The following is a 17,304-nucleotide window of genomic DNA, read 5'->3' as shown; positions in this document are numbered from 1 at the left end:
AACTATTATAATAAGAGCTTTAAAAGGACTTTTTTTATTAACGTAAGCCTCTTTACTAGCAGCTGCTTATATAAAAAGTAGTAAAAAATAATAGAGTTATAGCAGTACTATAATAGCTACTGTAAAGATGTTACTATAGCTAATAATAATAGCTCTTTATTTACTAACCTTTTTACTTAGTAAGAATAAGTTAGACAACTCTTTTACTTTACACTATATAAAATTACTTTTAACTTCTTATCTATCCTTTTTATAAGCTGCAATTATAAGAGGTTTTTTTTTAGAAGTAAGAGGACTGTTACTTATAATAAAAATAAGCTTTTTAGCTTAATAATTAAAGCTTTTTAACTGCAGAAAAACTAGCTCTAGCAGGGTTATATTTACAGTAAAATAGGGGACTTAGTAGACTGTATACGCTGTAACGTCTTGTAAGCTGTTAAAATGTAGGAGGATTATAAGCTATAACAGTTACGCCCTGTAAGTAGATTTAAATTCTCCCTTTATGTTAAAACGTACTAACAAACTAAGAAGTTACAGCCTAAAAAACAGCGAGTTAAAACGTATTACGTACAGTTGGGAACGCTGGTATTGCACCGTTGACACACACTGATGAATTGTAGCTGTCTTCGAATGCTGTCCACATCTTTTCGAGCGCTATCCCATCATACTGAGCATGTGACAGTCGAACCACGATTCGATATCTCTGGTCTCTGGTCTGGCGAACAATGAAGATCTTTGTGACAACATCCCCGAAATGCAGATCGGACAGCAGGTCCCGATTCTTCAGATGCAAAGTGTACTCATCGAGACTATCCGCTGCAATCTCGAAAACTGTACTGCCGCTGCTAACATGTCTGAGGACGATTTGCAGGAACATGTTCTTGTACGGGATGACGACCATCCTTAGCATATCGAATTGCTCGAAAAGAGAGGCCAAAGCATGCTGTATCCTAGGAAGTTTTGAAGTCTGCTTATCAAATAGCGCTTGGAGTTTGTCGTTGACAACGATGACAGGCTTCCACTCGCATAATCGACTAGAAAGGTTCCTGTTGGTTGATGAAGACAGAATGATCGATGGCTTGATTTGGTGGACGATTTTGAACAGTCGATCTTGAGGTAGGGCGGGATCTAGTGTCACACAAGTGCCACCTGCTTTCATCACAGCTAGCATCGCAATAGGCGTCCACTTCGACTTCTCGAAGCAAAGAGGAACGACTGTCTCACAGCCGACTCCGAGATGTACCTAGAAGCATAAGAGTATCAGTAATTTGTATTTTCTGGACGTAATACTCTGGCATTCTGAGATGAACCATTCATCAATGACTCACTAGATGATGTGCTAGGCGAGTTGACATATCGTGCACTTCCGCATACGTCTAGATACCGTCCCAAGCGTGGATTGCTGTAGCATGAGGTTGTTTCAGACATGCATCAGCTATGAGATTGTGGACTCGAGCCTCGATCGTCGTCGGTACCTTTGCGTTCCAAGTCCAGATGATATCGAGCTCCGTCTTGCTGACCGCCTCAATCTCGGCGATTCGTTTCGTGCTGTTTGATGAGTCGCACAATTGGCGCAAAATGTGCTCGAACTGGTCTGCCAAGTTCGAAACACGGATACTGCCGATGACTCCGTCATCATATTCGAATTTGAGCTTCAGACCGTGCTCCTCCAATTCGCATTCTAGCGTCAGGGCGTAAGTTGCGAAGTCTCTAGAGGCAACCTCTTCTGGATCGTCGTTATTGTGAGCAACGAATAGCAAACTCGCTAGATCCTTGGTCTCCTCAAAAGGGTGGATCAGTAGTAATGATTGGAAGTTGCAAGCCTGCCTGCATTCGTTGTTGATTCGTGAAGTGTTCTGCAAACCTGTTTGTTCGTACGGGATCATTTCTGTCATCTCTCTTTGGACTTGATCCAGATATGCTTCTACAGACTGCTCCCAGTCGAAGATCGTTCGTACAGGCAGAGTTGTGAGTGTGGGACCTGTCATCTCATCGATCTGATAGACTGCAGCCTGGCGACCATTCATCGTTACACCGAATATCACGTCACTCGAATTCGTGAGGCGGACTGTGAGTATCGACCACGAGGAGCGGATTGCTGTAGCAGCAGTGATGCTCGATCGAGGCCAGGTGACGTTTTTGATATAATGAATGACATATGACTCCGCCCTTGGCTGATACATTGCTGAAGGTAATTTTGGAAACACCTGCGCTTCTAGTCCAGCAAATTGTGCTTGCCAGAAGCTGTTGGCATCTCCTTCCTCGATGTTGAGAATGTGTCTGACAAAGCGGCTGAATGGAGGAGCAGGCTGCAGAGCAAAAGTATCCTGGTAAGCCTGGTTTAGCCTGCCCATAATGAGCCTCATGGACGATCCATCGTAGAGTGCGTGATGAATTGTCCATGCGAAGCAATGTGTTCGACTCTGGTTGTTCTCGGAGATGGTAGCATATCGTACAAGCTGCTTGCCCAAACCAATTTCTGCCTTTTCGTCAACTTCTCGATACTCGCTGACACTGAAGTAATGAGACCATTGAACATTGTGATCAAGAATGACCTGCACAAGTCCTTGATACGCAAGATCCACGATCCGGGAGCGCAGAGTTGGTGTCGTTCTCAGCACCTCCTCCCATGCCCGTTTAAATCGTACAAGATCGACTGAGCGTTGCAGAGGGATAATGTATTGAGCAGTATAGTCACCAGCTCTTTTTGCTGTGAGCGCTAGAAGCCCTTCTTGCAGTGGAGTGCACGGAAAGATGTCTTCTATTCGAGCAATGTCAACTTGACCCAGTTCTGCAGCTTGTTCCAGTAGCTTTCGAGCATCCTTCCTGGTAATTAGTAATGAGAATGGCGGGATGTCGTCCTCATCGAGACCGGAGACTTGACCTGTTGATCTTGCCATGTCCTTGAGTATGGGCTGCTTGAAGATACTCGAGACCGATAAATGAAGCCCTACCTTACGAGCCAGGCCCACTAGTTTCATGGCTCTGATTGAATCCCCCCCAATTTGGAAGAAGTTGTGATCTACTTTGATAGTGTCTGATGTCTTGATACTAAGCACTTGAGCCCAGAGGTTTCGCAATTGCCGCTCTGTAGCTGTACAAGGCTGTTGGCCTCCGTCACTGCCAGAACTGAGCGCCATAATCTGCTCGAATGTCAGCTTCTCACCAATTTCGCGGAGCCGGCGACGATCAGCTTTCCCAGTAGTCGTCATAGGCAACTCCTTCAGCACCAGGTAGGCAGATGGAATCATGTGAGCCGGAACGTGCGCCGCTAGCCTCTCATTCAGACCTGTGAGGATCATGGCGCTCTGTCCAGTGCGATCGATTGCACTGTCGTCAGCGCGTTGCTCATTGACCACATGAACGAAAACCATGAGGATCGATGTATAGCTTGGGATGGCGTGAGTATTTCAGCGAACACCTGGACTTGCATATCAGCAATGGCGATGTTGTTTCGAACATGATACTCGACGTCGCCGAGCTCTACTCTTTGTCCATTGATCTTGACTTGAGCATTATTGCGGCCAACGAAGGTCATGGTCCCAACTGACTCATATCTCACGAGGTCTCCAGTCTTATACAATCGACCATAACGACCAGGGTGACTTGGAGCGCCTGACGAGGCGTCATGCGGCAATCCGCGGACGAGCCAAGGAGGATTTTCGAGGAAAGCTGTCTGCATTCTCGACACATCTCCAAGGTAGCCGGTGCCGATAAGCGGGCCTTCTAGCAGAAGCTCTCCAACAACACCTACTGGTACAAGCTTGGGGTGGTTGATAGGCTGCACGATCCAAGTGCACAGTCCGAATCCGCGGCCGATGTTGGCAACTTGTGCTTCAGTCTCGCTGATTCTCGCGAAGGTTGCTTTAACACTGCACTCAGCAGGACCATATGTATTGAGAACAATTGCTCGTTCAGCCCACTGAGCGCCGATATGGGTAGGCAGGACCTCACCGCTAAACAATAAGTGGTTTAAGGCAGGGAGGTCAGCCGGTCGTATAGTGCTTGCGACAGAAGGTGTCAGATCGATAAAATTAGCCCTGTACTTCAAGAAGGAGTCAGCCAGATTGTCGATCGCTTCTGTTTCAGATGGGATGCACAGGCATCCACCACTGGTCATAGTGTGTAAGAAGTTCGACCATGTGACATCAAAGGCATACTTGACGAAGTTGTACACCCACGAAGTGCTCTTGAACCCCATAGAAGTCTGCTGATGCTGAATAGCACTGCTGAAATTAGAGTGTGTGGTAGCGACACCTTTAGGCACTCCAGTACTGCCGGATGTGAACACGATATACAGCTGATCCAAGGGTTTCACCTCCGGCATCTCGACTGCCGGCTATGCTAGCTGGTTCAGATGCGCATCGCTTATGACTACCATTGGCCTGTCCGTGAGCTGCTTGGCCAGTTCAGTCTGCGCAATAGATACCAATACCACAAGAGGGTGCACCTGTTGCATGATACTGCGCAGACGCTCTCTAGGAAGAGTGCAGTCTATTGCTAATGACGCTGCGCCTGCCTTCATGACCGCAAACATTGATACTGACATCCATTTCGACTTCTCAAAACAAAGGGGGACAATGACCTTGGGTCCCACACCAAGGCTGACCAGATGCTGAGCAAGTTTGTTAGCAGCAGCTTCAAGCTCCCTATAAGTGAACTCGCCATCCCATGCGCATATGGCAGGTGCTCTCGGGATTCGTCTGGCTACATCAGCAATGGTATGATGTACTAACTTGTCGACAGTTTCCGGGACTATCTTGTTCCAATTCCAGACATCTCGCAGATCATCCACACTCGCAGATTGTGTTGCAGTAAGTTCCGGTAGTGTCCTGTGTGTGGCTGTCGAAGGTCCAACAGTTTCGGTGACCAGCGAGATGATAGTCGACTCTAAGAGTGAGATAACTCGACGTGCTTGCTCGGAGTCTATACAGGCTAGACGATATTCTGCAGTCACACGGACAGCTATCTTTGACTGATTAATGTTGATAGTGATGTCGTATTCGGTTGGATCACGCCAATCAACCTCGATGAAATTCAGCTCCTGGTGCTCTGGATCTTGCTCGCCCACGCAATCTTCTTCTTTCTGAAAAGACATGATGGTATTGAATAGTGACGGCAGGCCAAGCTCGTGCTGGATCTCGGCTACGGAGCAGTGCTGAAAGCCCATGTCTTCCAAGACTTGCTCATAGATATAGTGCACGAAGCCCTTCTCATCATGCTGTCGGCTAAGATCAGCACGACATATCATCACATTTGCGTAGGCACCGATGGACTGATCGATGCCTTTGACAGGCAGTTGACGTCCAGAGGCCAGATATCCGAAACAGATTCTGTTAGACGCGACATAAGCTGATACAAAAGTCCATGCGCTTTGAAAGAAACTAGCGAGCGTGACGGCCTGCAATTTGCAGAATCGCTCAACAAGCTTGAGGGTTTCCGATCTAATCTCAAGAGATGTGACACCATTTGGCTGAGAACTTATAGCTGGTGTATGGGCCCTAAGATGAGGGAATATGCAAGGCTCCATACCGGACAACTTATCCTTCCAGTACGCCGTGCTCTCGACCCTTGAATGGGCTGCCAAATCCAATGTGAAATCCCGAGTAACATCTTGAAGTTCCCGGACATCGAGCTCCCCTGAATATGCTTTCACCCAGTCCTTTATAGTGATAGCAGTCGAGGCGCCATCACATATGGCGTGACTGATCTCAATCTGGCACAGGATATGTGGCTGACCAGAGATACTACAGAGTGTGATTCGGTGTGGAGGTCGAGGTTGAGTATAGTCGACCCTCGGCAGATGCTTCACTGTGTCGAGCGCTCCTTCATAGCTCTCACTTTCGACAAGGAGGATGTTGCCACGGTGCGAACAAAGAACTGCGGAATCAAAGGCACTGCGAGTGGCATCCATGCTTTCAATGAAAACGGTTCGCAATGCCGAATGACGTGATCAATGCTTGCCAAGCATCGACGAGCCTACTGGTCTCGATGTGATATGATCCGCGTGGCACGATCTGCCAGGTCTGAGAAGTCTCGTACGACCCTGTGCCTTTTGTTTGACTTAGCAGGATGCCATCGACCATCGGAGGGCATGGTAGAACGTCCTAAATGTGAGAATCATTGAGTAGCTCAAGGTGCGGTAGAATTTTGTTCTGCAATTCGTCGAGTCCACTGTAATCCAGGCTCAGAAACTTGAAATCACACAAAGTGCGTGATGTCGGTCTGCCGCGCAGTTCGTAGCAAAGCGATTGCAGTGATGGTACGATCTGTGCGATCCAGGCTAGAATCGAATCTTGGTGGTCGATGTGTCGATTCCAAGCAAAACAAAACTTGGCGACTCCAGCCTCAATGATGACATTGATGTCAAAGAGGACAGAGGTTGGCATGTGCGGACTTGTTGCAGGCACAGCGGCATCGAGATTTATGGCAGTGAAGAGTGAGTCTGCTCGCTCGAGCTGTTGAAACTGCCCGAGATAGTTGAATTGGACTTCCATGGGAGAGCTGTGCGACTCAAAGGCTTTGATACCATCCGGGTTCAGGAACCTTGAGACCCAGTATGCCAGCCCATTGGTTGGGAGACGTCTTCGAGCATCTTTGACTAGTCTCACTGTGTGCACAGCGCTATCGTCTACGCTTCGATCCACGTGTAGAGGACTGAGCGATGTGAACCAGCCAACAGTCCGAGATAGATCGATAGCTGTGTCCGTTAGTGGTTCACGGCCGTGACCCTCGTTGAAGATGGTCAGCCCTGTCCGTTCAGGAAATGAGCGGAAAAAAGCATCCCATACTGCAGCTAGGATGATATCAACAGGTTCAGAATTGAATGCAATGTTAGAATCCTTGAGTAGCAATGATGTCGTGGCAAGATCCGCCTCGAAGGTCTTCATAATGTGGTCGTGAGTAGTATTAGAAGTCCGCTCGTTGAAGTTCCAGAAATCAAGATTATCACGTACTTCTTCGGCTTGCAGTTGCGTCCAAACCTGGAATGGTGTGCTGTGAATAAGCTCCTTGTCTGACAACAAGGCTTCAAGATCGTCCATTATGATCCGCCATGAGACCAGATCAACCACCAAATGATGGGCAACCAATATGAGATACTGAACGTTTTCAGGTGTCAGGTGATAGAGTGCTGTGGCCAAGACTGGGCCGTGCTCAAAGTTCAGGCTTCGATGGAGCTCGATAGCATTTGAAGTGATCTCAGATAAGCTCTGAGCATCCACAGAGCTGAAGTTATAGACAGCGTCTTCCACCCTAGGAGCGCTTTGCGTCCAGCCGCCCCTAGAGGTCGTGAACCGCACACGAAGCATGGAATGGTGTTGAACAATCTTGTGCATAGCGACAGACAGTCTCTGAGGAGACACGAAGCGACTCATCTTGACGTAGAAGCCTTGGTTGTAGTGGTGTCTTTCATTGAGATGTTCCTCCAGTGGCGCTTGATCAAAGAACCACCTCTGAATTGGCGATAGACTGAAAGCCTTATCAAGGACCTCGACATGGGTCAAGACAGGTGTTGGGGCATCCATCGAGGCGGGGTCTGCCACAATAATTAGGGACTTGCCCTTCAGCAGGCTAGAGACTGAGAGTGTCAAGCCTAAAGTACGACAGTAAGACGACAGACGCATTGCTGATATCGAATCACCGCCATTCGCAACAAACGAGCGCTGTATATCAATCTTGGCTGGCGTTGAGTTCAGGATGTCACCACAGGCGTTGCGTAGGATATGTTGTTTATGTGTCTGAGGCTCGACAGTCGTGGGCGGGTGACTCATGGTGTCGATCTTGGCAATAGTGTGCCAGTCTAAATGGCACAACCAGTCTTCTAAGAGATGTCGATTAAGCTTTCCTGAAGCGTTGAGAGGCAGATCTTTGAGTGGTACCCAGGTAGAAGGGACCATATATGGCGGCAAATACTCTCTCAGTAGGGCTTCGAGGTCGTGAATGTGCTGTACAACACTGGGATCAGTATCTGCATCGATCAATTCGATAAAGCTGTAGTTTTGCTTGTTTGGCGACCATGGATGTCGAACACCCCCACTAGCTTCTTCGCAAAGGGATAGGTCTGAGGATACAGAGCTGCTGACTGGCGTGTGCGTATATGACGAGCCATATAGCCCTCAATCTCTGCAAGCTCGACTCGTTGACCATGAATCTTGATTTGGGCGTCCTTTCGGCCAATGAACATGAGAGTGCCGTCGAGATTATATTTCACAAGATCCCCAGTCCTATAGAAAGGACCCCTACGATCTTGCCTAACCGCACTAAGCCAGGGTGGTCTCTTGATAAAGGCTGCTGCTGTCTTTGCTTCATCACCAAGGTATCCGAGCCCAACGAGAGGTCCTTCCAGCACCAACTCCCCTATCGTACCGATTGGGACGAGGGTTTTGCCCTCTTCAGTATCTGTGATCCAGGTCAGGCAACCAGTTCCGTGACCAATATTTGGTTCGCCCTCGTGATTGGGATAGATGGTAGCAATAGTAGCGGTAGGCGTGCATTCGCATGGCCCATACGAAAGTCTGATGTCAACAAGCCTAGACCATCGTTCAGCATACTCAGAGGTCAGTCTCTCCCCTCCCAGAATCAAAGTGCGCAGGGATGCGATAGTGCTGTCGTCTAAAACTGTGGCGGCAGACGGCGTGACATCGAGGATGGTCGGATTGAATCGCTTGATGGAAGCAGCCAGATCGTCGCTACGTTCTCGTTCCGAAGGAATGCAAAGACAGCCGCCAATGGTGAATGTGCTCATGAAGTTGACCCAAACAGAATCGAAAGCGTAAGAACCAAAGTCGTATACTCGCGCATCTGACGTGTAGCCATGAGCCTGTCTCTGGTAGCGCAAGGCGCTGCACACATTCGAATGGCTGATCTGAGCGCCTTTTGGTGTACCAGTACTGCCAGAAGTGAAGATCAGATACAGCCTATCTGATGGTTGGACCTGTGGCAAGATCGCCGCAGCGACAACGGAGCTGGCGATCTCTCTCATTAGTTTGTCGTTGAGCACGATGGTTGGTGTGCCGCTGAGGCTGCTCACAAACTTTTCATCGCCTGCTGACGTGATGAACACGGCAGGCTTGATCTGATCGAGAACAGACCTCATGCGTTCTGGTGGCTGGCGGGAGTCCATCATGACCGATGCACCACCTGCCTTCATCACACCCAACATCGCAACAGGGGCCCGTTTGGACTTCCTGAAGTGCAATGGCACGATTGTATTCCGATCCACCTGCCTTCATCACACCCAACATCGCAACAGGGGCCCGTTTGGACTTCCTGAAGTGCAATGGCACGATTGTATTCCGATCCACCCATCTACTAATCAGATACCTGGCAAGAAGCGAAGACAATTCCTCGAACTTTTCGTAGGTGTAATCACCATCCCATGCGTTGATGGCCATGGCCTGAGGCTGATTGCCAGCCGTCTTTGTGACAAGGTCATGCAAGCAGGAGTCATCAGCTTCTGGCAAGACCGCATTCCGGCTCCATATATCATGGGTGTCTTGCTCACATAACATGTTGAGTCTTGACAGACATTTGCTGGCATTGTTTGACGCACACAGCTGCTGAATGACATGCTCAAACTGCACTGCTAACCGCTGGACTCGGTCGGCATCGATCACGTTGGTGTCATGTGCGGCTCGCAATCGCAATCCGTATCTCTGAAGATCGCATTCAAGCGCCAGAGCGTGCGTATCAGCCACTGTAACATGAGTATCATCCCAACCATCTTCGTCTCGCTTGCTGATGAACCAGCGGCTGCTTGTACATTGATGTCGCGGATCGTCCTCCTCGGAAGCATGTACAACGAGCAAGGTCTGGAATTGGCATGCTCTGTCAGCCTCGGGACTTATGCGTCGAATGCATTGTAGGCCCATCTGCTCATATGCGATCACCCCTACTGATTGTGCCTGAACCTGCCGCAGCAGCTGCTCGACAGTCATCTGTGACCAGTCAAGAGTGATACGCACAGGAACAGTAGCTATGGTTGGTCCCATCATCCGCTCAACATCGGTCACAGCAGCCTGTCGTCCAGCTACAGTGACGCCAAAAATGACTTCGGTGCCATCGGCATACTTTGACGCCAAGAGAGACCATGCTGCTCGTAATACACTGGACGGCGTAATTCCTGTGTCCGGCCAGTGCGGCACATGAAGGCGTCGCTTGATGGATGCCGTAGAAAGTGGCTGGTAAGTGTTTGAGGGTAGTTGCGGAAAGACTTGAGCTTCTAAACCTTGGAACTGCTGCTCCCAGTACTTTGCTGCAGCGCTCTTGTCGATATCAGTGATGTGTTTAACAAAGCTCTGAAAGGGCGGCGGGGGGGTGAGAGGAGCCACAAAGCCTTCGAGTCGTTCCAGAATCAGAGAGATCGACCAGCTATCATAAAGAGCATGATGGATGGTCCATACAAAGTACCGGCTGCCGTCCTCGGGTGTCCGCAACACTGTATATCGTGTCAATGGGGTACCTAGACCAGTGGCGAGCTCGTGATCCGCTCTTCGATAGGTGTGAAGAGTGATTGTGTCGCCCAGGCGGGTCCATTTGGCCGGCTGACTAATCATAGTCTGCATAAGACCGTATCCCGGTACGTCGATGATGCGAGTGCGCAGAATGGGTGCCGCTTTAACAATAGTCTCCCAAGCCTTCATGAACTGCTGGACATCCGCAGTTGGTTGAAGCATGTAGACGAACTGTGCGACATAATCTCCGGAACGCCTGCTCAGACTTGGCAACAATCAAGTCGACTTGTTAAGCACAGAAGCTAAATTTATTAAGTTAATTAAGCAAATCTTGCTTACTTAATTAACTTAATTAACAGACTTAATAGGCTACAATATTATAGGTTTTACTAGGGGATTACTAAAGGTTACAGTATCTCCTAGTACGTGGAGTAGTAAATCCTAGTTACAGCTACTAAGGTAGTACCTTACTGCCTACCTAATAGAGCTTAGCGTCTTCCATTCTGCCAACATAAAAGCTTACCGCCTACCTAGTAGAGCTTAGTGCCTATCTAAACCTATTATAACTTTAACGCGTTATCTTGCCTACTCTACTAACGCCATCTCTATTAATACTAACACCCTCTCTACTAATATAGCGTTGCCTAATTACATAGAGGGCATAAATAGTAACCTTATCTAAGTTTTGCTATCTATATCTCCTTTAATAATTAGACGTTAACAGGTAGTAAACAGGCGTTAATAGGTATTTATGTCTACTACCTTAATAGTAACAGTAAGCCTTACAATTACATATTAAGCCTACCTTTATTAATAGGCTAGCATATAGGCATTAATATTGCTGCTGTTATTAATGCTACACTTAAAAGCTTTAAAATATCTGTGTGTAACTTAGGCTACTTTGTCTTTAATAATGCTACTAATAACAACGCTGCTATTAACGCCTTAGCTATTAAATACAGCTTTAACACTTATTATTAACACCTATATTACGCCTACTATATAATTAATTTTACTGCCTAATAAATTATATTTAGTAAAGATTAAAAGGCGTTTAATAACATAGAGTAGCACCTAAACTATAAGGCAGCTTTTTTTAATAAGTAGTAGCAGGCAGGCCCTCTAGGCGTTCTAATTAACGTTATTGCCTTTATCTGTACGCTGCAAGCTTGCTAGCTTCTTAAATAATGCTAGGTAGCCTATAATACTTAATTAGAGAGTAATAGTAAGGTAAAGACACTAGAGATTATTAAGCTAGTAAAGATAAAATAAAACTTTTATTATAATTATTTTTTACGCACGCTTAAGCTCTGTATGCCTTTTAATAACTATATTAACTATAAGCTTGTTAAGTACTAACACTAGGGCACCTGTTAACGCTTGTAACTACTTAATCTTAAGCAGCGTTGCGTTATCTAAGAGGATAGCCTTAGTGTAAAGGATTAAGTAATAATTACAGAGTATTATAAGATCCTATAACTCTTTAAAGAGGCTACTATTTGTATAGAGGGCAGGGGCGTAGCTGGTATGTTAGGAGCAATATAGGAGGTCCTACTTACGCTTACCTAGCTTGCTACTGTAAGGACAGAGCTCTGTACCACTACGCTAATACAACTAAAAAGGTGCAAATAATTAACTAACATTAATTATTGCGTACAGAATAGTATATATACCTGTCGCACGTAAGCACCATCTTAGCCTTACAGCTACCACCCTTAATAATATGCTTTATTAATATAATAATGTTAACTTTAACAATGTTAGCGCCTTAGAGGACTACATAAAAGCTACTTGTAATATGGCCTATATTAAGACCTACAAGTATCTGCACAAGTTAAAGGATACCCTAGCATATTACGCGGCCTGCTGTCTCCACCCGCGCACAAAACGCTACATAAATAAGCTGTAAAAGGTGCCTTACAATTACAATAAAGAGCTTTACGTAGGGCCTTACCCCTACAAAGGCTAGCTAGATAATTGCCACATTAGCTTTTAACACTTATAGGTAAAGTTTAAAGATGCCACCTCTCTAATTAGTACGCTAGAGCTACTACTAAAGAAGGCGTGTACTAGGCTGTCTAGAAGCTAGTTAGACTTTATAAGAGCTACCCTATAAAGTGACAACGCGCGCCTATTGCTTTACTATAATTAGTTTAAGCAGTAGATAATTAAGTTACCTGTGCTAAAGAAGTTTCTATTTACACATAATCTAATTATCTACTAGATTAGAAAGGCTAATAAGTACCCTATCCTATTGCGCTTTACTCTTACAGTCCTTAGTATCCCTACTGCAGCTACTAACTGTAAGAGGACTTTTTCTAAATTAGGTAATTTATTAGAGATAAAATAATTATGCATAAAAGTAGATCTCCTATCTGCTTTACAATTACTACATAGCTAAAAGCGCCTTAGCTTAAAGCCTACAACAGCATTAAACAGTCCCTGTAACAACAAAATCTCTTTTAAAGAGCTTAAGACTATCTACAATATCTATAGTTAATTTAATACGCTGTAACTACGCTGTAAAGCTATTAATTAAGTTAAGCAAAAGCTGCTAAATCTGTTAATTAATTAAGCTATTCACCTTGACTTAATTGACTTGATTGTTGCCAACTCTGCGCCTGCTTGTAAGTGCGAGCAATCCTTCCTGCAATGGTGTACAGGGAAAAGCATCATCCACTTGAGAAGCCTTGACATCATCGAACAGGCTAGCAATCTGCTGTCTCAGATGGTCAGCAGTGCTACCTGCCTTGAGCATTAGCGTGAATGGCGCAATCTGCTCCGGTATATGATTGATCTCCAGCATCTGAGCGGCAAGGGCCATGTCGCTCAAAATTGGGTGCTGAAAAACCTCTGCAACCGATAAGGGAAGAGCCTGTTTACGAGCAGCAGCGACAAGTCTCATGGCTGATATGGAGTCGCCGCCAATGCGCAGAAAACTGTCAGTCGCACTGATATCCATGGCTTCCAGACCCAGGACAGCTGCCCACAAGCTTTGCAGACACATTTCGACATCTGTAGAAGGCTGTCTCTTTTCTGAGAGAGATGAATCAGAAGTTGCCGCAGCCACTTCTTGAAAGCTCAATCTTTGAGCCATAGTCTGGAGTTTGCGCCGATCGGTTTTACCACTGGGGGTAGTCGGAATACAGTCCAGCGGGATGTATGCTAAAGGGATCATGCAAGCTGGCACACGAGCACGGAGTCTGCTATTGAGTACGTTTGTGACCTTTTTGAAGGCTGCATCGAACGCCATGTCATCGAAAGAAGACAGCTTGTGGATTTTCAGAAAGGCAACGAGCACTTCCTTATTGCTTACTTGCGGCTTTGCGACTGTCGCGACAACGTCGATATATTCACTATGCTCCAGACATGCCTTGATGTGGTGCTCGATGTCGCCCAATTCGACACGCTGGCCGTTCAGCTTGACCTGAGAGTCCCTCCGCCCGAGAAATTCTAGGGTGCCGTCGATGTTGTACCTTGCGAGGTCTCCAGTCTTGTACAATCGGCTTCGACGACCTTCGGGGCCAGCACTTGTGGGATTTTCGAGAAGCCAGGCTAAGTCGTTGACGAAGACGGTCGCAGTGGTTGCAGATTTACCGAGATAGCCCGCTGCGACAAGAGGACCTTCAAGCAGGAGCTCTCCAATACATCCTTTGGGTACAAGCTTGGAGTCATCGGAAGGGTCTACCAGCCATGTGTTCAGGCCGACATCGGTACCAATACTAATGTGCTTCAACGACGTTCTATCGACCACCTGAGCTGTACTGAATGTGGTACACTCAGTAGGCCCGTATAAGTTTGTGACCACGGTGTTCGGAGGCAGACCATCACAAATACTCGTGGACAGTGGCTCTCCAATGAAAAACACATGAGTCAGGTTTTCGAGCGCCTTCATGTCAAGGCCACGAGCGATGGATGGCGTAAGGATAGCTGTGTTGACTGAGAGCCTGATTGCCGCTCCTACCATATCATTGCGTCGGTCGTCGTTACTCGGAATACAGATGCAAGCACCAGCTGAAAGTCCTTGGACTAGGTTGCACCACACGACGTCGAACATGTAAGATGCGAAATCGAAGAGGCGTGACTTGCTGCTGAACCCGAGGCATCCTCGCTGGTGAAGGATCGCGCTGGTGATGTTTGCATGGGTGACAACAACACCCTTAGGCTCACCAGTGCTGCCAGATGTGAAGACCAGATAGAGCATATCAGACGGTTGTACCGCCGGTAATGTTCGGCCTGTATTCAGAGTCAATCTATTCGTCAGCCGTTCGTCGACTACAGCCACCGGGCCAGCAGTCAAGCGATGGGCGAGGCTTTCGTTTGCTGCTGAGGTTAGTATAATGACTAGACTTACTTGCCGCATAATGCTGAGGAGCCTCTGCTCCGGCTGTGCATAATCAAGAGCAATTGATGCACCACCAGCTTCCATAACCGCACCCATGGCTACAGGCATCCATTTCGACTTCTCGATGCACAGCGGCACGATCACTCCAGGCTTGACTCCTTGGCCCACGATCTGGTGCGCCAGACAGGTCGATAGCTCGTCGAGCTCACGATAGGTCCATTCGCCATCCCATGCGCAAATTGCCTGAGCTTCTGGTTGATGTTTCATTTTTTCGGCGATCAAACCATGTACGACGGCGCTCTCAACACCAAGTGGCACAGTCAAGTTCCAGCCCCAGATCTTTTCAAGGTCCTGTTGCGATACAAAGTCAAGGTCTGCGAGCTTTGTTTGGGCAAGATGAGCATTACATAGCTGACGCACGATATGCCCTAGCTGTTGCATGAGTAGGACCACTTGCTCACCACCTAGCACGACAGAGTCGAATCGGACGAAGATCCCTACATTGTCATCGTGCAGTTGGCACTCCAAAGATAGTGCGTATGTGCGGAACTCTGCCATCTCATCCTCAGATCCTGCGCGATATTGGCTGTCAGTCACGAAAAGGCTGCCTAGGGCATCCTGGTCCTCTCTATCTATGCGGGGTTGGATCACAAGTAGAGAGTTGAAGTCGCAGGCTCTTGCCGCCTGTGGGCTGACACGGCGGATTGTCTGAAGCCCAGCTTGTTCGTACTCTGTCATGCTAACAGCCTGCTGCTGAATTTGGAGAAGTATGTCTTGAACACTCATGGCTGGATCCAGAATGACTCGTAAAGGTACTGTGGCGATGGTTGGTCCAGTGAGTTGTTCTACACCGCGAAAGGCTGTCTGTCTACCACTCACAGTGACGCCAAATAAAGTGTCCTTGGCGTTGGTGTATTTTGAGCTCAGAATGCTCCAAGCAGCACGAAGAACGACTGTTGGCGTCACACCGGCGTGGCTTGGCCACTTTAATCCGTCAACAGTGAGCGTCCTTCCTTCATTAGACCTCGGCTGATAGTCTGGTGAAGGCAATAGAGGAAAGGGTTCTGCCTCAAGATCTTCAAATTGAGTGAACCAGAAACTGATCAGTTCATCCTCTGGCACAGCTTTGATATGCTTCACAAAAGCCTGGAATTGAGGCTGGATTGCAGTAGGCAGTCCCTTGCTCGGGTCCTGTGCAGAATGATAGGCCTTGACAAGTTGTTCGAGGAGAATGGTCTTCGACCAACCATCGTACACTGCATGGTGGACAGTCCAAACAAGGAAGCTCCTTGACAGCTCTGTGTCTGCATGAGACTCCTGCAAGACGGCAGATCGTACGAGTGGCAGCCCCAGACCGGTCAGGGCTAAGAGATCTGAGTCGAGATACTCAGCAAGGGTCGTGTTTGTAGCTTGACAGGCCTGCGTTGTTGAATGTTTCATGACCACTTGGGCCAGTCCTCGTGTCGGGATATCAATGATGCGTGTGCGAAGTATCGGATTAGCTGCCACCACTTGAATCCATGCGCTCCGTAGACGCTGAACGTCGGTGGTAGGCAGCAATCGAAATGCATATCGAGCGACGTAATCTCCTGGATGCTTTGCCGTCAGTGCAAGGAGACCTTCTTGCAGAGGTGTGCAAGGGAACACATCTTCGATATCGGCAGCTTCGGCTTGACAAGCGGTAGCAGCTTCATTTCGAATCGATGCCACGTCACGAGGCTCCTGGAGTAAGGCGAAAGGAGCAACAACGGTGTCGCCTTCTGGAAGCTTGCTGACCATGCCTGCCATACGATGTAGTGTCGGCTGCCTGAACACATCAGCAGCATTGAGAAGAAGTCCTTGCTCTCGTGCATTGCCGACCAGTTTCATGGCCGAAATCGAATCGCCACCTAGACGCAAGAAACTGTCATCGGGTTTGATGCTGTCCAGATCTAGTGCAAGGACAGAAGACCAAAGGGCTTGCAAGCGAAGCTCGACTAGGTCCAATGATGTCAGTTTCTGCAACGACGTCGGGCTCCCCACGATGAATTCCTTGCGCTCTCAGTCCCGACCGTCTTCTGGAAGCTCACTTTGGGCCTTTTGGGCGGGCAAACTGCCATTGGCTGCTGAGACGCTTTGAGGTTCGCTGCCCATGATGTACGATGCGTTCCCGTCTGTGTCTTCGTACCCTCCAGATTGAGCGAGTGCAACGCTCTCAACCGAACGAAACGAAACAAAACGTAGTAATCGACGGACGTCAACGTCTCACTTTCCTGCTACGTTTGTACAGCCTGGGCGACTTAGCTGTCTGTTTTGCTGCTAAACTAAAACGCACTAAAATCCTTATACTTTTTAACATTTTATCTTACTTGCTGCTGTTAATGTTTTATAGTATAGTAACTAGCTACTTCTAGATAAGGTTTATAAGCTTAATTAAGTTGCTTTCTATAACTTAATAACATAGCTAATTCTTCTGCAATTAAAGCGCCTTAATAGTAGCCCTAGAGAGAGAACCTCTATTAATTG

At 47.5% G+C, this 17,304-nt stretch overlaps 2 protein-coding genes across 2 annotated transcripts; both read right to left on the bottom strand.

Annotated features, from left to right (window-relative positions):
* Positions 1-399: 399 nt before the first annotated feature.
* BDR25DRAFT_316145 (acetyl-CoA synthetase-like protein) lies at positions 400-10,967 on the bottom strand (the record flags this gene model as incomplete). Its single annotated transcript, XM_033691580.1, has 12 exons — positions 400-416; positions 517-523; positions 572-1,243; positions 1,329-1,376; positions 1,476-3,390; positions 3,420-4,339; positions 4,379-5,897; positions 6,208-7,956; positions 8,085-9,227; positions 9,325-10,719; positions 10,794-10,823; positions 10,933-10,967. 12 exons carry the CDS (start codon positions 10,965-10,967, stop codon positions 400-402), a joined length of 9,450 nt encoding a protein of 3,149 aa, XP_033545199.1.
* A 2,077-nt stretch (positions 10,968-13,044) lies between these two features.
* BDR25DRAFT_316144 (acetyl-CoA synthetase-like protein) lies at positions 13,045-16,932 on the bottom strand (the record flags this gene model as incomplete). Its single annotated transcript, XM_033691579.1, has 2 exons — positions 13,045-16,775; positions 16,869-16,932. 2 exons carry the CDS (start codon positions 16,930-16,932, stop codon positions 13,045-13,047), a joined length of 3,795 nt encoding a protein of 1,264 aa, XP_033545198.1.
* Positions 16,933-17,304: the final 372 nt, after the last annotated feature.

Source organism: Lindgomyces ingoldianus (genome assembly GCF_010093535.1).
Source record: "Lindgomyces ingoldianus strain ATCC 200398 unplaced genomic scaffold BDR25scaffold_25, whole genome shotgun sequence".
NCBI lineage: Eukaryota > Fungi > Ascomycota > Dothideomycetes > Pleosporales > Lindgomycetaceae > Lindgomyces > Lindgomyces ingoldianus.
This window is presented reverse-complemented; position numbering and strand designations above follow the sequence as displayed.